This window comes from Neolamprologus multifasciatus, chromosome 18 (assembly GCF_963576455.1).
Source record: "Neolamprologus multifasciatus chromosome 18, fNeoMul1.2, whole genome shotgun sequence".
In the NCBI taxonomy this organism is placed as follows: domain Eukaryota; kingdom Metazoa; phylum Chordata; class Actinopteri; order Cichliformes; family Cichlidae; genus Neolamprologus; species Neolamprologus multifasciatus.
Window position 1 is genome coordinate 226,537 of NC_140456.1, and position 21,951 is coordinate 248,487.

At 50.3% G+C, this 21,951-nt stretch overlaps 2 protein-coding genes across 6 annotated transcripts; both read right to left on the minus strand.

Moving 5' to 3' along the window:
- Positions 1-112: 112 nt before the first annotated feature.
- Positions 113-5,895, minus strand: puf60a (poly-U binding splicing factor a). 3 transcript variants are annotated; one of them, XM_085140566.1, is made up of 11 exons: positions 5,733-5,895; positions 4,588-4,683; positions 4,424-4,510; positions 3,498-3,548; positions 3,254-3,415; positions 3,085-3,177; positions 2,798-3,011; positions 2,269-2,459; positions 1,990-2,104; positions 1,585-1,820; positions 113-1,508 (listed from the first exon to the last, which is right to left on the minus strand). In XM_085140566.1, the coding sequence occupies exons 1-11, from the start codon at positions 5,751-5,753 to the stop codon at positions 1,209-1,211; spliced, it is 1,566 nt and encodes a 521-aa protein (XP_084996692.1). In that variant the 5' UTR covers positions 5,754-5,895; the 3' UTR covers positions 113-1,208. The 3 variants fall into 3 exon arrangements, with proteins under 3 accessions (XP_084996692.1, XP_084996691.1, XP_084996693.1); XM_085140565.1 differs by having other exon boundaries at positions 4,412-4,510; XM_085140567.1 differs by lacking the exon at positions 5,733-5,895 and adding an exon at positions 5,142-5,716 and having other exon boundaries at positions 4,412-4,510.
- A 3,324-nt stretch (positions 5,896-9,219) lies between these two features.
- On the minus strand, positions 9,220-21,870 carry afg3l2 (AFG3-like AAA ATPase 2). Of its 3 annotated transcripts, none has more exons than XM_085140557.1 (17): positions 21,541-21,870; positions 20,348-20,444; positions 20,087-20,155; positions 15,424-15,563; positions 15,196-15,348; positions 14,784-14,858; positions 14,580-14,704; positions 14,222-14,495; positions 13,935-14,072; positions 13,672-13,825; positions 13,494-13,601; positions 13,282-13,407; positions 13,085-13,195; positions 12,896-13,011; positions 12,600-12,800; positions 9,890-10,084; positions 9,220-9,774 (listed from the first exon to the last, which is right to left on the minus strand). In XM_085140557.1, the coding sequence occupies exons 1-17, from the start codon at positions 21,622-21,624 to the stop codon at positions 9,532-9,534; spliced, it is 2,409 nt and encodes an 802-aa protein (XP_084996683.1). In that variant the 5' UTR covers positions 21,625-21,870; the 3' UTR covers positions 9,220-9,531. The 3 variants fall into 3 exon arrangements, with proteins under 3 accessions (XP_084996683.1, XP_084996682.1, XP_084996681.1); XM_085140556.1 differs by lacking the exon at positions 21,541-21,870 and adding an exon at positions 21,119-21,505 and having other exon boundaries at positions 14,580-14,701; XM_085140555.1 differs by lacking the exon at positions 21,541-21,870 and adding an exon at positions 21,119-21,503.
- Between the last annotated feature and the right edge of the window lie 81 nt (positions 21,871-21,951).

Sequence of the window (21,951 nt, forward strand, 5' to 3'; positions counted from 1 at the left end):
GACAGAATGCAGGCTTTGCCGTGCTTCTTCCTCCAGAGTGAATGAAGGTGAGCTGAGATCTTTCCTGAACGTTCAGCAGACAGCTGATTACTTCCTGTACTCAAACACCTCGTCTGCTTTCTATTATCTTTTATTATCAAACAGATTTTTGCACTCAACTGCCAACCAATCAGAGAGCAGCTTCACACAAACAAAACAGCAGAAAAAAAAAGAGTTTTATTCACAAGTTTCGGTGTTTGACCTTCAAACCCGGAAGAGCACCTGAACGCAGCACCGCCTCTGAGGCTCAAAGTTGCTCAGAGACCGGGATCATGTGACTCCTCGGGACAAGCGGGAGACGGCCTGAGAGTGGATGATGCTGTGGTGCGTTCAGGTTTAGTCAGTTTGTTAGACTCCAGGTGTTTCTCTTGTGAGGCTGTGAACAAAAGGCTGAACATCTGGAAGAACACAGGTGACGTCACATCTGGTCCACAGTTGCTTCATGTTTCAGCTCCGGCCGGCTCACCGTTGTACAGAAGGTCCCTGAAGGCACCGCGGCCGTGTAACTGGGTCAGAACCCAGACAGGAAGTTTCTCTTCAACTTACTGATCTGTGGGTCCTGGTTCCTGGACATCAGGTCCAGTTTTTCCTTCCTGCTGGTGATTGTTTTTGTGTGTGTCAAACCGAATCGTTACGCCTCACTCTCAGGGCGCCGGTGCCGCGGCCCCGCCCAGCGTTCTAAGGAGAAGGGGCGTGGCAGTTAGTAGAACACGATCGACAGCGTTTCTAATCGCGCCAATCCAAAATCCGTTTAAAAAAACAATTCAGTAAATGAAACTCGTCAATACAGTTTGTCCAGCAGGGCGGCTCCACGGGCACCATCTACAGTGGGTGGAGTCGAGCGTGACATCACTCAATGAAACTGATATCAGACCGTGTAAATCAGCTCTTAACGTTAGCACGGAGCTCACGGTACATTTTTAACTGACGCCCTCTGTGTCCCGTTTCTGTTACCATGGAAACGAAGGACATCGTGTTAGGAAAGCAGCGGCTGTAAGAAACGGCGAGGCGGCGAGCAGCTGAAACATGAGAAGCAGCTGATTCGTCCTTTGACCCTGCACAGAAACACTGAGCAGAGGACGCGGAGACGTTTCCCTGGAGACAAACACCGATGAAAAACAGACAAGTTAGAAAGAGCCCGCTACGCTACGCTCCCCGACGAGCGCGCTCTACGCCGACAGGTCCCCGTTGTCGAAGCGTTCCTGGTCGTAAACCTCAGCGACCACCTTCCTGCCGCCGAACCAGCGGTGGTTCAGCGCCTGGATGGCTCGGTTCATCTCGGCAGCTTCCGAGAACTCCACGAAGATCTTGACGATGACTTCGGCGTCGTCCTCCTCCCCCTGACGCTCCTGATAGATAATGACTCGCTTCACCTGGCCGAACTTCCCGCACTCCTCGGTGACCTCGCCCTCCAGGTCGTCGTCGATGTCGTCGGGGCCGACCATGTTCCTCAAAACCATGACGGTGGACTGAAAGGAGATACGACAGGTCACGACCACTAGAACCAACGAGTCGCCATTAGGGGTGGGCGGGACTGAAGCGTACCTCCTGCTTGCGCAGCAGCTTCCTCATCACCATGTGTCGGGCGCTGCTGCCGCTGATGCTCATGTGCTCCTGCTCGCTCAGCGGCTCCATGGCGCCGTCCTGCTGCACCTCCTGCTGACGCTCCTCCTCCTCTTTCTTCTTTGGATCAGCACCAAAGGAAACCTGTGTTGGGGGCGTGGCCAGCACAGGGTTCACCAAGCCCACCTGAGGCACGCCAGCTCTCACTGGGGTCACACCTGAAACAGGAAGCAGGAAGTGTTACCTGTTGGAGCACCTTTTATTGGTTAGCATCTTTGAATGAGCCTGGCTTCAAAATAAAGAGCGGTGAGACGTGTGGGCGGAGAGGACTGCCCCAAACTCAATGTGGGTGGAGCCTGTGTGTTGACAGGGCTCAGGTGTTCCTACCTGTGATGACACCTGGAGCCTGGTGGGCCATGACAGCCTGAGGGAGGCCTCCGAGCTGCTGGGACAGGAGCGCCGGTCCGGCCAGCGCTCCGAGCACCGACGCTCCCACCGCCTCCTGAACGCAGCACAGAACATGATCAGCACACCTGTGTCAAATACTACAGGAAATACTACAGGAAATACTGCACACCACTGCTTCTGTGCACATGCAGGCAGGAAACTACCGTACTGCACTTAGAGCATGTTCCTGTCTCTGGGGGGCGGAGCTCCCCGAGTTACCTGAGCTGTGATCTTTGCGGTGGCGACGGCAGCAGCCATGGCGGCGGCAGTGGGCAGTCCACCAGACGTCGTCGGTGTGAGAAGGGGCATGGGCGGCGTCACGGCTTTGCCCACGCGCAGGTACTGACCACCCAGGTCGAACAGGTTCATGGAGGCGACGGCATCCTGGGCCGACTGAGCCTTCTCATACTCTGCACGCAGGAAATGAGCAGACCGCCGTCAGAAGTCCCGCCTACATCACACAGAGCCCCACCCTGAACAGAGCTGTCTGTCAGCTGACGGGGAGCCCAGGTGTGCAGGTGTCACACCTGGGCTCCCCGTCAGCTGACGGGGCTAACGGAGCCTAACAAACCCTTAAAATGAAGTCGACCCGTCAGGCTGAGTTGCTATGGAAACAGATTGGTGAATCCAAACATGAGAACCGCAGGGGGCGGGTCACTGACCCGGGGTGCACCTGAGAGGGTCCACACCCCTCTGCGTCTTCCCTGTTAAAGCTTTCACGCCGCGGCGGAGCCGATCGGCCGCTCACCGATGAAGCCGTAGCCTTTGTGCCGGCCCGTGGTCGGCTCGCGGGCCAGCATGCACGACTTGATCTTTCCAAAGGCCTCGAACACACTCTTGATGTCATCGTCGGAGAGGTCGGGGTGCACTGACGCCACGTAGATCCTGTTGAAGGCACGCGCTTCCTCCGCCAGCTGGTCGATGATTGGCTGAGCCTGGCCGATGTTGCTGGGCCTCCCGACCTGCGAGACAGCGAGGAGGGAAACTCAAACCTGGGCTCAGAGGAGGCGGGGCTTCATCGTCAGCTGGACTCACCTTGATGTTCCGTCCTCCGAGGACGACTGAGTTCATCTGCTCCAGTGCGAGCTGCGCCGCTTCAGGCATCTCGTATTCCACGAAGGCGAAGCCCTGCAGGTGCCATGGCAACGGTTAGACCCGCCCACCTCAGAGTGTGGTGTGTGTTTTATGTGAGTGTGTGTGTGACCTTGTGCTTCATGGTCACCGAGTCCCAGGACATGTCGATGCTTTTGATTGGTCCAAAGGGGGCGAAGGCCTGCCTGATGGTGTCCTCTCCGAGTTCGTAGTAAATGGATCCAACGTACACGCGACACATGATGGCGAGCGCTCTCTGCCGCTGAGCCGCCACCTGAACAGACACAGAAAGCAGAGAAGAAGAATGAGCCGGCAGCTCGCCGCTCAGCAAGGAGGCGCTGCACGCCGTTACTCACCGATTGCAGAGGAGACAGAGCGTCGCCCAAACCCATCGTCAGAGACGCCATCTGAGACACACATGAGAGAAAAGGTTCAGCGTGACGAAGCACAGGGGCGGAGCCAAGTCTGCACCCACTGCAGATGAAAAACACGAGTCAGCAGAAGTGTTCGTCAGAGCGGTGAGAACCGTGGGCGGGGCTCAGTTTTGACCCATCGCAGCGGGCCATCGTTCTGTAACCACGTCACCAGATGTGTCGCGCTGACGTCACAGACGCGCTGATGACGTGACGTTTGAGCGACGCGTGAAACCAATGGAGAGAAAGCGCGTGTTTGCTGACTCAGTGCAACAACTGTCACATGTTTAACCTCCTGGGACCTGCGTCCTCATGTGGACGTCACATTTTGGGTTATTTAGACTAAAATACTCAATTTTGCTCTACAAGGGCCTGAATCCACTTACGAGGACGTTTTACTGCTGCTGTTCTATCGACATTTGAATATCCTCATATGTGGCTCTCATTTTTCTTAAAAACAAAAATAAGGTTAAAAAAAAAATCTGGTAATTTTGTTTTTACATTGATCAGGTCCCAATCAGCCCAAATATCAAAGAGAAATTAAAAATGCTGCCGTGGAAGAGTTCGGTCTTAGGAGGTTAAATAAAGTTTAAATCAAGGTTTCATTTGCATCACGTTCCTCGTGTGTGTTTGATCTTTGTGAGTCTTTTTTTGCCTTTCTGTGAAAGTTTTGTATCAATAAAATATTTTCTGACACCATGACGACCATGATGTGATGAATCCATAACTAATAATCAATATCAGACTCCCCTCAGCGGCTGCTCCATTAATGCTTCAGCTCACCTGGTGAGCGACTCCCACCGTGTGACTGCTGTTACCTATACTGTTCCCTCTGACGCCCCGCCCCCTGAGCACACCTGTGAGGATACCTGCAGGTTGGTGATCTGCTGCTGCTGAGCCAGAGTCTGCTTGACGAGGACGCTCTTGATGCTCTGCTCCATGGCGTACTTCTTCGCCTGCACACAAACAGCCAATCACAGCTCGCCAGTCACAACAGCACGTGTATACACTGTGTGTGTGTGTGTTTATAGACCTTCTGCAGCGCCTCCGCCTGGTTGGGGGTGAGCGGTGGCAGCCCCAGCTTGGTGGTGGTGCTCTGTCCATTCTCCATGATGAGAGCCGGCCCTCCCTGTCAGAGATCAATATTGACTGATTAGCGATCAATCGCACAGACGATCAATCACAGCTGTTCTCTTCACGCTGTCAGAGGCTGCACCATCCTAAACTTCACCCATACCCATCAGTCTGTGACATCACCTCAGATCAGCTGATGCCCCGCCCCCACTCACAGAGCTAAACAAACCTCCACTCTTCTTCTGCTGGGTTTTTATTGTTTCCTTCATGCTGAACACAAACTTTATCATCATTGTTAGGAGTGCAGCCACACAGGTGAGACCTTCACCTGCGCAGGTGAGGTCAGGCTGAACAACCACAGAGACTCACACCGTGGTTGACACACCAGCAACCTGATTGACTGATCGATCATGTTCTATTCAGAGCGCTGTAACAGGTGAGCTGGATCAGCGGAGTGTGCATCAAACTGTAGCAGTGGAAACAGAGGAGGAGGTGGTCGAGGCAACGGTGTACCTGCTGCTCGGTCTGTGGCGTTCTGTCAAATTCGGGGACCGCGGTGTTGGTTCGTGTGCCGCATTTTCCTCGTTTGTGGTTTCGATTTTTTTAAGACACTCAGTTCACCTGATCTCAGGTGAGCAGGTACAAACAGGTCTGCTATTCCAGGATCATCAGCATCTTTAGAATAACACACCTGTATCTTCATGTGTTCATCTCTAATGTGGAACTTCACCTGCGTACAGGTGATGATCAGTTCCCACAGTGATACACTCAGGTGAGAAGTGAACCACCTTCTCAGTACAGGTGAGCGAAACAACCACCGTGGACGGTAAGTTGGCACCTTAACCCTCCTAGGTTGTTAGCTTAGCATCAGCAGCTAGCAGAACCGTCCAGAACTTCCGTGCTAACAGTTAGCCTAGCTGAGCCGCGCGCACAGCGTTGATCACAGAGAACCGATCAGCGGCTGATCGATTAATCGACCTCTGCGGTCGGTTCCGGTCAGTCTGTGGTGTCGAACCGATTGTGTTACGGAGCACGCGCCGAGGGTCCCTGCTGTTAGCATTAGCTTAGCTTCGTGTTTCCATCCAGGCACATTTCGGATCGTACCGCAGAAACGGCCGCCGCCATACAGCTGCTCCCGCGCTGCGCTCCGCCGCTCCCGCGCTGCTCTCCCCGCTCTCCGCTCGCTTCGGTTCGGATGGTTCTGCGCTCGGAGTCCCCGCAGTCCGCACCGCGGCTCCGCCTGACGTCACTTCCTCTGACAGAAGAGTGGTTTGAACAAACGACAACTTCAGGAGCTGAAGCCGGAAGCAGGAACCGTTTTTTCTCAGAACTTTATTAACAATTGACCAACATCAAACTTTTTTCTCCATCTTTATTTCAGGTAATAACAAATATAATACATGGAGACAATTATTGCAAAATTATATTACAATGGAACGGCGTGTCAAATTAAACAACTAAGATATCAACATTAAAAGGAGAGAGAAGAAAAGTAAATAAAAATAAATTAAAGAAAAAATGAAAAGAAAAAAAGCGAGAGATACAGTGATATTGAATAATTAAACAAGGACATTAAATATAGTACAAACATTTACAGTTTTTTGTTGTGTGAGGAGCAAATTGTATTCACATAGAGTTCAATTTCTTTCCTAAAAGTGAGAAAGTGAGGTTCCTTGCTTGAGAACTTTTATGGTATTTGGCGAGGAGTAAAATCAGATTAATAAGGTTAAAGGCATTCGAGTCTTTCCTGCTAAAGTCAGTGTAACCAAATAACACATTTTGGTAAAAAAGCACATTTGATAAGATGTTCTTAGAGATGAAACCAGCGATATCTTTCCACAAAATCTGCGCAGAGGTACGAGACCAGAGTAGATGTGAGCAGGTCTCTGGGGCGATCTTACAGAAGGAGCAAAGAGTGTCTATATCCCTCTTATATTTTGAAGGAAGCATTTAACAGGGTAGAATCTATGAATTAGCTTAGATAAAATTTCCTTCACTTTGTTAGTAAGGAGGAATTTTTGTGGCAAACACCAAACTTTTTTTTCCAGTCAATGTCCTTGACAAACTTAGACCAGAAAGAAATGGAAGGAGGAATGGAGACAACTGACTCTTGAAAAAGAGACCTAGTCTTGGCATTCACACCTTTACAAGAGGAGAAACAAATCTGACCTAAAGGAGTCTCTCAGGACGGAGCGGGACAAGAACAGGAGCGGGACAAGAACAGGAGCGGGACAAGAACAGGAGTGGGGAGGCAGTGGGATTTCTAAACAACATGCACAGAGCAGACGTATGGCATCAAAAACAATACAAAACTCCCTTGGGGATACTGGGATGTTATATCTGGTAAGGAGCTCTGAGTAATTGTATAATAAGCCTGCGTTATTGAATAGTTGACTCAGCAGAAGAATACCATTATTAAACCAGTTTTCAAAGAACAGCGACTTATTCTTGTAAAGAGTGTTACAGCTGTTCCAAATATAAAACCTCTGTGGAGAAAAGGTGTGTTTATAGATTAAGGACGGTGCCAAAAGTGTTGATGAAAGTTTGAGTTTCATTGGGATTTTTACCCAAATGTGAAAAGATATGATGAGAAATGAAGTTCCAGATGGAGTTTGGGTTTTTGAGATGTTTTTTAATCCAATTTATTTTGAAAGTGTAATTTCGGGAGCTGAAAGACCAACATCTAACTACAGAAGAGTGCCAGAGATGGATGATGGCGGAATACAAGAACACAATAACAATAATAATAAAAATAATAAAATTAAAATATTAGAAGTCCAAAATGTATTTTCATTTCCTTTTTGTTTTCAAGGTATTGCAGAAGTGTTTAATATCGGCTTTGCAGTCTGTCCATCATTTTGTATGATAGGAATTTTTCCCAGGAGCAGCAGAGGTTGGAGGAAGTAGGTAGCCAATTAAATCTTTCCCTTCAAAACACACTTTAAGTTCGATTTTTTGGTTTATTGGTCAGTAATAATAAACATCATTCAAAGAGTCTGGCATATTTACACATGGATACAACAGGTGACAAAGCTTCAGTGTGGAAGTGAAGTCAAGCTTAAACCTCTCCAGTGTCCACATGATGAAGTAAATGAAGCTCCACTAACTTTGTTGCTTAAGCAGAATTTCCCTCCATGAAGCCAAATCTGGCTCCATTTAAATTCTCCACATGAAGAAGTCCAACAGGATTGTGTCGGTTTGTTTATGTCCACACCACTCTCTCAGATGTTTGTACATGTGAGTTGGTGCACTGTGTAATTCCCACATGGACAGACGGATGGATCTAAAAATAGCCAGCTGGAATGTTGATGGACTGAATAATGTAGTTAAGAAAACGACAGTTTTAACATCACCCTAACCCTGGAACGGGCAAAAGTGCCGGGCTGTCGGTTCTGATCCATAAAACTTTGTCTTAACTTCACTGAGACAAAAGTAGATCAGGAGGGTGGATATAAACTGTACATGGACAATTATTAGATACACCAGTAATGTATGTATATTTATGCTCCCAATTCAGACACGCCTACATTTTTCATAATTTCTCACAGCTTCTTTTGGAATCGCACAAACAACAGTAGGCGCAGACTTCAACCAAATACTAGACTGAGACCAGGATTTCTCAAAAGTGGTAGTTTGAATGTGTCCTTACTTAAAGACATGTTGTTTACTAAAATGATCAGGGATGACATCGAATTTTTGAAGGAGACACGAGGTTGAAAGGACACTACGCTATGAAAGCGTATTTGAGAGGGAGGATCAGTTCCTCTGCTTCCTTTAAGAAGAAGACCGGCAATTAAAATATCACCACACTGAGTCTGAGCCAAAAACCCTCGGCACAAGGACAGGGCTATGCTGAATAACATCAGTGATGTTAAATAGAAGTTGAACACACTGTGTAACAAAAAGGCAGGAAGCGCTCTGCTTCGTACAAACCAGACTCAGTGGGTGAAAAACCAGGCCGGCTCTAAACACATCGTGTTTGTGAAACAGCTTGGTTACCTGCCACCACACGGTCCAGAGACAGCGATGTGGGCGTCTCTCTGAAGTTGTTCGGTATGAGTCACAAACCTCACCAAAGGCACCACGATGTAAAGGACACGAGGCAGGTCGCTGGACTTTAATAGCTTTATAAAACAAAGAGTTTAAATTAGTGGACACCAGTCGACTGGCCAGTGGCACAAGGCAGCCATCCTCTAAATGTCGCGTTTCTTTGATGGTAGAAAATGTTTCCAAAGCTTTGATCTCATTGTTACTTTGTTAAAAACGTCCTGTCCGCACCACCTCATACTCAGCATCACCAGCTCGCCGTTTGACCATGAAGGCGCTCTTCCACTCGGCGAGTAACTTTGAGCCTGAAGTAGCTTTGCTCTCAGGTCCAGGACATGTTCAGAGGGGCTTGGAGCCTCCTCTCAGTGAAACGCAGCAGCACTGCTTCCATCGCGCTGCATAATCACCCAGATCACCACCCAGGCCTACATGAAGACTGCACGTCCCACCAGGGGAGCCGCTGCCATCCTCACCTGGTTCCTCTGTGTGTGTTTACAGGAAGTGTGTGTGTTATTGATCACAGGGAGCGGTGATTGGTGATCGATCAGTTTCTCTGACTTTATTTCAACATGTCAAACACATTTACACATTTATTCCATTATGAAACAGCATGCTAGCAACAACGATCAACTAATCAATATCTGATCTCTGAGCAGCCTCCAGCAGCACGTTACCATGGTGATGATGAGTGATTTCATGGATGGAGCAGAACGCCGTCGATAGTCTCGGATCAATAAATACGCGATGTTCTACACAGGAAACGTTCTTTCGGTCTTCAGGTTCCACCCCGGCCCTGCTGAAGTTCATCAGGAGACCTCAGGAGGCTCCGGCAGGAGGACAGAACCCGGAGGAACTTCTAGAAGGGCATTCCTCCGGAGATCTGCCGGGCCACCTGCTCGTCCGGGCTCTCCTCCCGCTCCGGCCTCCTCTCCTGGTTCCAGTCCTTCAGACCCTCGGGCAGCGTCGTGTCTTCGTCCTCGCCGCCGGTTCCTTCCACGAACTCCTCGTAAGTCGACTTCTCAGCGAAGGGCCGTTTGCCGAGCAGCTCCACCATGTCGTTCTTATCCAGAACCTCCTTCTCCAGTAGCCGCTGCGCCACCTGCCAACGCCACAGAGGACAGGTGAGCACAGAACGATCGTGGGCAGAGACACACCCAGAGCCTCGCGGCTTTCTGAGGCTGTTGTTCTGAGCCACATGGAACAGCTGAGCCTACCTTCTCCACCTCGGCCTTCTTGTCGTTGAGGAGCTGCTGTGTTCTCTGGTACGCTTCGCTGATCAGAGTTCTGACCTCGGTATCGATGAGGCGGGCCGTGGCCTCGCTGTACGGCTTCTCCAGAACCATCTCGCCCTGGCGCGGCAGGTCGAAGGACACCTGGCCCACCTTCGGGTTCATCCCGAACTGAACGATCTGCAGGAGAACACAAGAGCAGGAGGAGGTCAGAGCGAGCAGAACCCCCACAGGAACCGACACCACGGACATTTCCAGAACCTGCACTAACAAAAACACGACTCATCAAAGAGACAAAGCTTCGAGGTTCACGTCTCCCCCCGAACTCGGCTTTAAAGGTTCTCGTTCTTCAGTGGAACGTCATCCTGAGACAGTGAAGGCTCACACCTGCAACACCTCTCAGGTATCACACCTGCCTCACACAGCCTGAAGCTGTTAAGCTTCTGGAAAAGGTTGATTCTGTTCATTTGAAGGTTCTTCATCGGGTGACTCCTTCAGGCTCAGCTGACTGCAGGTTTCAGTCTTATTGGACATCTGCACAAAGACTGACACCTGACGACCAATGGGCTGTCAGTTTATGATCATTAATATGCAAACTGTCACGACCACTCATCAACAGCCACCGATCAATGTCCACGAGTCGCGTTCACAGAGAGCCGGGGAACGGCGGCAATCACAGCACTGTAGCATGGTGACAGGTCAGGCCCTTTCCGAGTCACACTTCATGTAAAAGCCCATTGGTCCATCAGTGGAGTCAGTCATGTGCAGATGTCCTGTTTATAAGGTTGAAACCTGCAGTCAGCTGAGACTGAAGGAGTCAGCTGATGAAACTGTGGCTCCAAATGCTCACGACTCTTTCTCAGCGGTTTCTAAACCTGAGAGGCTCATTCTGATTCGTGCACTCGGCCCAAACTACACAGAGCCTTAAGACTTCTGGAGCTGCCGTGGATCAGAGGGGCCGTGGATCAGAGGGGCCGTGGGTCAGAGGGGCCGTGGGTCAGAGGGGCCGTGGGTCAGAGGGGCCGTGGGTCGGAGCTGCCGTGGGTCAGAGGGGCCGTGGGTCAGAGGGGCCGTGGGTCAGAGGGGCCGTGGGTCAGAGGGGCCGTGGGTCGGAGCTGCCGTGGGTCAGAGGGGCCGTGGGTCAGAGGGGCCGTGGGTCAGAGGGGCCGTGGATCAGAGGGGCCGTGGGTCAGAGGGGCCGTCGGTCAGAGGGGCCGTGGGTCAGAGGGGCCGTGGGTCAGAGGGGCCGTGGATCAGAGGGGCCGTGGGTCAGAGGGGCCGTGGGTCAGAGGGGCCGTGGATCAGAGGGGCCGTGGGTCAGAGGGGCCGTGGGTCGGAGCTGCCGTGGATCAGAGGGGCCGTGGATCAGAGGGGCCGTGGGTCAGAGGGGCCGTGGGTCAGAGGGGCCGTGGGTCAGAGGTCTCTGCTGCTGTGTTTTTAACATGAAAGCCCCAAACAGAGAAGCCCCTCAAAATAAACAGCTGATGAAGAAGAACGGTACTAATCATGTAGCAGTCACCGGACCAAGGAAGAAATAGAGAGAGCCTCGACGGGTGCAGTAGGGATGCAACGATACCAATTTTTTCAAACCGATACGATACCGATACTTGAATCTGAGTACTTGCCGATACAGAGTACAAAAACCGATACTTCTACCACACACACACACACACACACACACACACACAAATGCAATGAATTGGAAAACAGGTTTTATTTTATTCTCTGCTGATAATAAATAATATCTTAATAAAATGACCACAAAATTTCAAGTGAAAAATAAGCACTTCTGTTAAATTATTGCAGAGTCTCCACATTGTAATTTAACAAAATATCACTGAACTATTGGCACTGTCTCGAGCTTTCAGAATAATAAATAAACACTTCTGTTTGGAATAAAATAAATACAAATTAGGTTTGAGAATAAAATAAACTTTTAAATTATTGCAGAGTGTCCATACTGTAAACAAACAAACAAAATAATGAATTGGGATGAACTGGGAATTTCATATCACAGCTCAAGTATGCTGAGAAGACGGTTCAATCCTATGTTTTCCACGACTGGCATTGGCTGGTCATCCAGAGCGATAAAATGAGTCGAGCCTCTGTTATTTTAACTGCCCGTGGATTTTCTCTTGACATTTTTCATCGCTTTTCCAAAACCTGAGTTAAAGTTGGCTGTTCCACACTGCTGAGATTTTGTTTAGCCTAGCTACAGCAGCCTCCAGTTTCTCTTTTTTATCTGGAGCTGCCAGTCTCACTCGTCTAACCCTGTGCCTGTTTAGTGCGGGATGTCCCCCTAGTGGCCAATCTAAAAAACTACAACAGAAATGACAAGCCACCCTCTGACTGAAAGTACAACAAAATATCAACTAAGCAATCAAATACAACTTAAAACATGTACCTCGCTCCGCATTCCAAGGGCTGCAAATTGTTAATTTCGCTATCGGTATCACGCCGCTTCACGCTGCTTCACGCTGCTTCACCGAGAGCTGCTGCTACTGGGACATGTGCGCCACAAAACCGGTCTGAGCTGGAAGTGCAGCTTGCTGCTAACTAAGCAACAGAGCCCTCTACTGGACACTACGCGTAGCTGTTCAGGCTTAGATCAATAAACAAAACTGGACCTTTACAAATCGCTCCGATGACGGCGTCGGCGGTGTGCAAAGAGAAAACACCCGTATTGGCGGCTCACCTGGGCGTAGGCGCTTTGCGTCACCTTTCGCAGGTCGTCCTGCGCGCCCGTGGTGATCCGGCCGAAGAAGATCTCCTCGGAGACTCGGCCCCCCAGAGTCATGCACATGCGGTCCAGCAGCTGCTCCTTCGTGTACAGGTACTGCTCTTTGGGCAGGTACTGCGCGTAGCCCAGCCCCTTCCCTCTGGGGATGATGGACACCTGTGCAGGTCACAACACAAACTGACGAGTCTGCACCAGCCCCCATTCATATTTCACTCAATTCTGCAGCTACAGCACCGCGGCGATGGAGTCACCTTCAGCAGCGGGTCGGCATGCTCCAGGAACCATCCGGCTACGGCGTGCCCGGCCTCGTGATACGCCACAGTCTTCTTCTCCTCTGGCTGCAGGACCTGAGTCTTCTTCTCCAGGCCTGCAGACAGAGACGCTGTATGAAATCATCCTGCCGCCAACGCCACGCTCAACATTTGAACGCTCGCACTCACCTCCGATGACCCTCTCGATGGCCTGCTCGAAGTGCTTCTGGCTGATAGCGTCTGAAAGGTGGCGAGCGGCAATCAGAGCCGCCTCGTTACAAACGTTGGCGATGTCGGCACCTGATTGGAGGAGAGCAGGGAGGACAAAGGTGTGTCTCGGACCAAGCGGGTGCACAAAGTCTGAAGCGTCATTCAGCAGCGCTTACCTGAAAATCCAGGTGTGAGGGCGGCCATCTTCCTGGCCAGAGAGTCTTTGTCCATGTCGGGCTCGAGCTTCAGGGGCCGCAGGTGGACTTTAAAGATGGACGCCCGACCTTTGATGTCAGGAGGGCCTGAGAGGAGAAGGATATCACCTGACTGTGACCTCACACGAGCTCATACGGAAGACGTACTCGGCTCGCCTGGCGCTCTGACTCACCGATGTAGATCTGTCTGTCGAAGCGGCCGGGTCTCATCAGCGCCGGGTCCAGGATGTCGGGTCTGTTGGTTCCCGCCAGGACCACCACGTTGGTGGCGGTGTTGAAGCCTGCGGCGCAGAAAGGAGTGAGCAATCGCCATGTCGTCATCGTTACAAAGCTGAGTTTAGCTCCACCCACCGTCCATCTCTACCAGCAGCTGGTTCAGCGTGTTCTCCTGCTCACTCTGACCGCCAAAGTTGCCCCGCCCCCTTTTGCGCCCCACAGCATCGATCTCGTCAATGAAGAGGATGCAGGGGGCGTTCTTCCTCGCCATGACGAAGAGATCTCTCACCTGGGAAGGAAATGACATCAGCTCCCACGCCACGTGATTTTGAACACGTTGGCGAGCGCTCTCTGGCAAACAGGAAGTGAGGTAACCACAGTTAGGAAAACACACTCACCCTGGCGGGGCCGACGCCCACAAACATCTCCAGGAACTCGGAGCCGTTGACGGTGATGAAGGGCACGTTTGCCTCGCCCGCCGTTGCTTTGGCGAGAAGCGTTTTTCCGGTGCCGGGAGGACCGGTCAAGATGGCGCCCTGCTCACAGACATCAACATAAACGCCATCAGTGGCGACCCTACAGGCCCCACCCCAAGCCCCGCCCACACCTCACAGTTTTATCTTTGGCTGAATGGCGGCACTGACCGTCTGACCTGTGTCGTAACCCCGCCCCCTTCGACTCTCACCTTGGGGATCTTGGCGCCGAGGTCCTGGTACTGTTTGGGGTTCTTCAGGAAGTTCACGAACTCCATGATCTCCAGCTTGGCCTCCTCGCAGCCCGCCACGTCTTTGAACTTCACGTCGATTTCATCTTTCAGAATCTTCGCCGTCGTCTCGCTGACGCTGAACAGCCCGCCCATCCCCCGGCCAGGACGTCCCGTCCCTGCCGGTCCTCGCCGCAGCATGAAGAGTAGGAAGCCAATGATGAGCACGGTGGGGAGCATGCTCAGTAGGAACGTGCTGGAAGAGGGAGACAGGCGTGGTTAGAGGCGTGGTTAGAGGTGTAGCCTGAGGCGGAGCCGAGGCCGGAGGTCGTGCTCGTACCCATCGCTCTCGGTGGAGTAGACCACGGGCAGCCTGTTCTCGCCCTCGATGCCGAGCTCGTACTGCGCCGTCTCCAGGTTCCTCTCAAACGTGTCCACGCTGCCGATGTTGAACCAGACGTACTGCTGCGAGACACACACGAGAACCCGCTCAGAACCGAGCGTGGCGCCTAGAACGCTGCTCTGCAGACAGGAACACACTCACCCCGTCCACCGGCGTCTTCCCCGCAGAGAAAACCACCTTCACGTAGCGCTTGTTCACCACCTCCAACCGATCCACCTGAAGAAGCACAGCAGCGGTCAGCTTCCTGTCTTTACATCATCAGGTCCAGACTTTTTAAACGTGGTTACCACTGTAACCAGCTTTAACCTGATTGGTTTGTCATGTCTGCGTGACAGAGTTCATTCAGGAAGTGGAGTTACGGGGCAGGAACACCAGCGCCCCCTGGTGTTCCTGCCCCGTAACTCCAACATAAAGAAGCACAGCGACGTGGTGACGGGAAAGTGCAACTATTCACAAAATGGCTGCATTTCAGCCGCCGCAGAGACACGACCACTTTACTTTCAGATCGTCATCGACATCATCGTGAACTAAGAGGCCCAGCAGCCGTCCTCACCACGCCTTTGGACAGGTAGTTGTTGACAAAGTCTTTCCAGGTGACCTCGCGTCCTCCGTCCCTCAGGAAGAAGTAGTAAGTGACGGTGGTCCAGAACGCCACCCCGCTCAGTAAGTACATCCGGAATTCCTTATCGTCCCAGGGCACCTCCCCCTGAAACAGACAACAGCTGAGACCAGAGCTCACTTACACCTGGACAGGTAAGAAGTCACAGGAGGAGAGAATGACCTTCTGCAGACGGCTGTACCAGTGTGACTCATCCTTACGACCTCCTCGCTTTCCCCCGCCGCCGCCGCCGCCGCCACCTGCTCCCCCCCCTCCTCCCGTTGACCTCCCCGATGCTCTCTGTGAGTTAGTGGGTTTGGATTCTGAGAAGAAAAAAAATCTGGGACTCAAACAAACATCAACACGTCCACCTGACGGAGAACAGAGGTCAGCATAGAGCAGACAGACACCATCTCTGCTTTTAAGATTCAAACTTTCCTTTTTGCTAAAGCAAATAGTTAGGGTTACAGTAAAGGGCAGTAGAGGTCAGTCGAGGTCAGTAGATTTCAGTAGAGAGCAGAAGAGGTCAGCATAGAGCAGAAGAGGTCAGTAGAGAGCAGTCGAGGTCAGTAGAGAGCAGTCGAGGTCAGTAGAGAGCAGGAGAGGTCAGTAGAGAGCAGTAGATTTCAGTAGAGGTCAGTAAAGAGCAGTAGATTTCAGTAGAGAACAGTCGAGGTCAGTAGAGAGCAGTCGAGGTCAGTAGAGAGCAGTAGATTTCAGTAGAGAACAGTCGAGATCAGTAGAGAGCAGGAGAGGTCAGTAGAGAGCAGTAAATTTCAGTAGAGGTCAGTAAAGAGCAGTAGATTTCAGTAGAGGTCAGTAAAGAGCAGTAGAGAGCAGGAGATGTCAGCATAGAGCAGGAGAGGTCAGTAAAGAGCAGTAGAGAGCAGTAGATTTCAGTCGAGGTCAGTAGAGAGAAGGAGAGGTCAGCATAGAGCAGGAGAGGTCAGTAAAGAGCAGTAGATTTCAGTAGAGAACAGTCGAGGTCAGTAGAGAGCAGGAGAGGTCAGTAGAGAGCAGGAGAGGTCAGTAAAGAGCAGTAGAGAGCAGTATATTTCAGTAGAGAACAGTCGAGGTCAGCATAGAGCAGGAGAGGTCAGTAAAGAGCAGTAGAGTGCAGTATATTTCAGTAGAGAACAGTCGAGGTCAGCATAGAGCAGGAGAGGTCAGTAAAGAGCAGTAGAGTGCAGTAGATTTCAGCAGAGGTCAGCATAGAGCAGTAGAGGTCAGTAAAGAGCAGTAGATTTCAGTAGAGAACAGTCGAGGTCAGTAGAGAGCAGGAGAGGTCAGCATAGAGCAGGAGAGGGCAGTAGAGAGCAGTAGAGAACAGTCGAGGTCAGTAGAGAGAAGGAGAGGTCAGCATAGAGCAGGAGAGGTCAGTAAAGAGCAGTAGAGAGCAGTAATTTCAGTAGAGGTCAGTAAAGAACAGTAGAGAGCAGTAGATTTCAGTAGAGGTCAGTAAAGAGCAGTAGAGAGCAGTAGATTTCAGTAGAGGTCAGTAGAGAGCAGTAGAGGTCAGTAAAGAGCAGTAGATTTCAGTAGAGAACAGTCGAGGTCAGTAGAGAGCAGGAGAGGTCAGCATAGAGCAGGAGAGGTCAGTAAAGAGCAGTAGAGAGCAGTAGATTTCAGTAGAGGTCAGTAGAGAGCAGGAGAGGTCAGCATAGAGCAGGAGAGGTCAGTAAAGAGCAGTAGAGAGCAGTAGATTTCAGTAGAGGTCAGTAGAGAGCAGGAGAGGTCAGTAAAGAGCAGTAGAGAGCAGTAGATTTCAGTAGAGGTCAGTAGACAGCAGTAGAGGTCAGCATAGAGCAGGAGAGGTCAGTAAAGAGCAGTAGAGAGCAGTAGATTTCAGTAGAGGTCAGTAAAGAGCAGTAGAGAGCAGTAGATTTCAGTAGAGGTCAGTAGAGAGCAGGAGAGGTCAGTAAAGAGCAGTAGAGAGCAGTAGATTTCAGTAGAGGTCAGTAAAGAGCAGTAGAGAGCAGTAGATTTCAGTAGAGAGCAGGAGATGTCAGCATAGAGCAGGAGAGGTCAGTAAAGAGCAGTAAAGAGCAGTAGATTTCAGTAGAGGTCAGTAAAGAGCAGTAGAGAGCAGTAGATTTCAGTAGAGGTCAGTAAAGAGCAGTAGAGAGCAGGAGATGTCAGCATAGAGCAGGAGAGGTCAGTAAAGAGCAGTAGAGTGCAGTAGATTTCAGTAGAGGTCAGCATAGAGCAGTAGAGGTCAGTAAAGAGCAGTAGATTTCAGTAGAGAACAGTCGAGGTCAGTAGAGAGCAGGAGAGGTCAGCATAGAGCAGGAGAGGTCAGTAGAGAGCAGTAGAGAACAGTCGAGGTCAGTAGAGAGAAGGAGAGGTCAGCATAGAGCAGGAGAGGTCAGTAAAGAGCAGTAGAGAGCAGTAATTTCAGTAGAGGTCAGTAAAGAACAGTAGAGAGCAGTAGATTTCAGTAGAGGTCAGTAAAGAGCAGTAGAGAGCAGTAGATTTCAGTAGAGGTCAGTAGAGAGCAGGAGAGATCAGTAAAGAGCAGTAGATTTCAGTAGAGAACAGTCGAGGTCAGTAGAGAGCAGGAGAGGTCAGCATAGAGCAGGAGAGGTCAGTAAAGAGCAGTAGATTTCAGTAGAGGTCAGTAGAGAGCAGGAGAGGTCAGTAAAGAGCAGTAGAGAGCAGTAGATTTCAGTAGAGGTCAGTAAAGAGCAGTAGAGAGCAGTAGATTTCAGTAGAGAGCAGGAGATGTCAGCATAGAGCAGGAGAGGTCAGTAAAGAGCAGTAAAGAGCAGTAGATTTCAGTAGAGGTCAGTAAAGAGCAGTAGATTTCAGTAGAGGTCAGTAAAGAGCAGTAGAGAGCAGTAGATTTCAGTAGAGGTCAGTAGAGAGCAGAAGAGGTCAGTATAGAGCAGGAGAGGTCAGTAAAGAGCAGTAGAGAGCAGTAGATTTCAGTAGAGGTCAGTAAAGAGCAGTAGAGAGCAGTAGATTTCAGTAGAGGTCAGTAGAGAGCAGAAGAGGTCAGTATAGAGCAGGAGAGGTCAGTAAAGAGCAGTAGAGAGCAGTAGATTTCAGTAGAGGTCAGTAAAGAGCAGTACAGGGTGGACCATTTATATGGATACACCGTAATAACATGGCCGTGTAGAAGTCAGCCATCTTGGATACAACGTTTATTTTTTCAATAGGAAGAGGGTCATGTGACACATCACACTTATTGGTAATGTCACAAGAAAAACAATGGTGTGCTTGGTTTCAACGTAACTTTATTATTTCATGAGTTATTTACAAGTTTCTCTTTGTTCACAGCCATTGACATGTCGAAGAGGTTAACACGTGAGGAGCGGATCAAAATTGTGTTGATATCTGGTGAATGCAGTAACCGGGTCATTGCAGCAGATTTCAACGCAAGACACCCTACGAGACCATCCATCTCCCATGCTACAGTCAGCAAACTGCTTGCTAAGTTTCATGAAACTGGTTCAGTGTTGGATTTGCCAAAATGTGGACGCAAGAAAACTGTCACTAATGAAGAAACATCAGTGGCTGTGCTAGCTTCATTCAGCAAGAGCCCACAGCGTAGCACTCGCCGCATGTCACTGGAGAGTGGCATTAGTCGAACATCCCTTCGGCGGATATTAGCTACTCACAAATGGCACCCTTACAAACTCCAGCTACTGCAGCATCTCAACGAGGATGACCCAGATCAGCACAGAATTTGCAGAATGGGCAAAACAAAAATTGGAGCAGGACCCTCAGTTCACGCAGAAGATTTTGTTCAGTGATGAGGCAAACTTTTATGTGAATGGTGTTAACAAACAAAACCACCGCTATTGGTCTGACACTAACCCACATTGGATGGATCCCTCCAAGACTGTTGGAACAACAAAAGTGATGGTTTGGTGTGGTATATGGGGTACAACGATAGTGGGTCCATTCTTCATCAATGGAAACCTCAAGGCCACTGGATATTTGAAGTTGCTCCATGATGATGTGTTTCCCTCTTTGTGCACTGAAGCTGGCACGTTCCCTGAGTTTTTCCAGCAAGATGGTGCACCACCACATTATGGGTGCCAGGTCCGAGCATTCCTAGATGAACAGTTTCCTGGAAAGTGGATTGGTCGTTGTGGGCCAGTTGAATGGCCCCCAAGGTCTCCCGATCTGACCCCCTTAGACTTTTATCTTTGGGGTCATCTGAAGGCAATTGTCTATGGTGTGAAGATACGAGATGTGCAGCACCTGAAACTACGGATACTGGATGCCTGTGCTGGCATTTCTCCTGCGGTGTTGCTATCAGTGTGTGAAGAGTGGGAGAAGAGGGTTGCATTGACAATCCAACACAATGGGCAGCACATTGAACACATTTTATAAGTGGTCAGAAACTTGTAAATAACTCATGAAAGAATAAAGTTACGTTGAAACCAAGCACACCATTGTTGTTCTTGTGACATTACCAATAAGTGTGATGTGTCACATGACCCTCTTCCTATTGAAAAAACAAAAGTTGTATCCAAGATGGCCGACTTCTAAATGGCCACCATGGTCACCACCCATCTTGAGGAGTTTGCCCCTCACATATACTAATGTGCCACAAACAGGACTTTAATATCACCAACCATTCCCATGTTATTACGGTGTATCCATATAAGTGGCCCACCCTGTAGATTTCAGTAGAGGTCAGCATAGAGCAGTAGAGGTCAGGAGATTTCAGTAGAGGTCAGTAAAGAGCAGGAGAGGTCAGTAAAGAGCAGTAGAGAGCAGGAGAGGTCAGCATAGAGCAGTAGAAGTCAGAGGTCAGTAGAGAGCAGGAGAGGTCAGTAGATTTCAGTAGAGGTCAGTAGAGAGCATTAAAGGTCAGTAGATTTCAGGTTTCTACCTTTGGCTGCAGCTTCAGCTTCGGAGTGTTTCTGCGTTTTTTGACTGTCTGGAAAATATTTCTCGAAACCTGAAGAAAGAAAGCAGATTGTACAGGAAGTGACATCACACACAGATGAGGGCATCACAGCTGATCTACCAGAGCCATTCCACTTCCTGTTAAACTCAGCAGGGGGCGCTATAGTAACAGCTCAGTGATCACAACACCCCCGTAGAACAGGAAGGCCACACGAGGGCGGGTCTAAATTTGATTAGCCGGTACCTTTTGGAGGTTTAGAGCTCAGCCTCCTGTAGGCTCCCAGCAGGTCACTCAACAGGCTCCGCCCACTCTGCACCTGTGCTGTGGTTGAAGATGTTACCTGAGTGAACAGACAGGTCAGCAGATCAGAGTACATAGTGCTGAAGGCGCTGACATCATGGTTCGATCAGTCTGCCTGAAGTTTAACAGGAAGTTTGCAACCCCTTCTCTTCTGTATGTGGCGGCATGGCGGTCTAACCTGCGTCACGTTTCACCAGTTTCAGGTAAAACAGCCTCAAACTGGCACACCTGAGTTCACCTTTGTTTCTTTGGTGGACTCCAGGATGTTAATACATTCTGTTGGCTAACCTGACAAACATTTCCCGCTGCTTGTTTGCTGTGTGATGACCTCACAGCGAGCAGCATCTTTGACTACGCAGAGCTTTGCATGGAGGAAGAGAAGACTTCCTGTCAGCTGATTTTACTGACTGTTCAGAGAACATTACTTTGAAACACATTAAAAACACTCATCCTGCTTCAGGCTGCTGTTCCCAGGAATGACTCCATAAACAGCAGCTTCTGTAGCGACGAATCAGAGTGCCAAGCAGCTCCATTAGCTGCCTCTACACAACACAGGAAGTTAAAGCCAACACCTAATGAACGCCATCGTAATCAGGTCTCCTGAGACACCACTCAGTGATGGAGCCCAAAGCTCTTTGGAGGCAGCTGATACTCCTCAGCTCAGGGTGTTCATAGTCACCGCTTACATTGTTATGCGAATATTCACACAGTCACCTGATTGGTTAGTTGTGTGAGTCTGAGTTGCCGTAGGCGTTTTCTCAGTCTAAGTCTCAGGCGGTTGTACCTGTGCAGGTGTTCTGCCTCGACTACTGTCCGCTTACAAAGATCCGAGGGATCCAGGACTACTCCCCATTGGTCAGAGGGTACTGATGTCATATCCTCTAACTTCTCCAGCATCAGTTACCATGGAGATAAAGAGATAAGAAGTGAACCGCCACTTTAACGCAGGTGTACATTGTACCTCTGTAGCTGGTATCAGTGCACTTCCTGTTTGTTTATCGTAAGCTTGCAGCCAGCTGCCCCTGCGGGTCCCGCGGCCTTCGCGCAGCCTCAGCCCAGCGTTCGGCCTCCCGCTGGCTCTGGGCTCGGGACTGCGGGATTAGCCTCTTAGCATGTTAGCCCCGTCGTGCACCTACCAGCCTGGCCGGAGCTCCGGAGGGCGGCAGCAGGCGGAACAGGCCGCGGCAGCCCGCCGACAGCCGCAGGTAGCGGTGAGCCATCCTCCGGCTCTCTCACGCTGATGCGAGCCGAGCTAAACGCGTTTCAAGTTCACCCGAGTTGCTCCGTGACAGCAGCGCGCCGACATGTTTACCTGCAGCTCTTCTTCGTCTACTATCTTGTTGCTGACTCCGCCCTCTGGCGCCCCCTGCCGGCCGCTAAGGAGCCGCAAACAACCTTTTAGAAGAAGCATAGAGACGGATCTCCACAACAACTATGCAGGGTTCAATATTTTCTGCATTTTTCTGTGCGCAAATATATTTTATGGCTTAAAAACAAACAAAAAGATCATGAAACAGCTCCCAGTTAAACAAACTGTAACACAACAT

Excerpts from the sequence above, each read along its gene's own strand:
- puf60a (XM_085140565.1), bottom strand. The coding sequence starts at position 5,753 with ATGGCGGCGGCCGTTTCTGCG. Across the intron at positions 2,460-2,797 it reads CAAAGGCTACGGCTTCATCG|AGTATGAGAAGGCTCAGTCG; the intron begins GTGAGCGGCCGA and ends TCCTGCGTGCAG. Across the intron at positions 1,509-1,584 it reads AGCTGCTGCGCAAGCAGGAG|TCCACCGTCATGGTTTTGAG; the intron begins GTACGCTTCAGT and ends ATCTCCTTTCAG.
- afg3l2 (XM_085140555.1), bottom strand. The coding sequence starts at position 21,301 with ATGCTGGAGAAGTTAGAGGATATGACATCAGTACCCTCTGACCAATGG. Across the intron at positions 14,073-14,221 it reads TCGGCGCCAAGATCCCCAAG|GGCGCCATCTTGACCGGTCC; the intron begins GTGAGAGTCGAA and ends GTCTGTGAGCAG. Across the intron at positions 13,012-13,084 it reads CATCGAGAGGGTCATCGGAG|GCCTGGAGAAGAAGACTCAG; the intron begins GTGAGTGCGAGC and ends CTCTGTCTGCAG.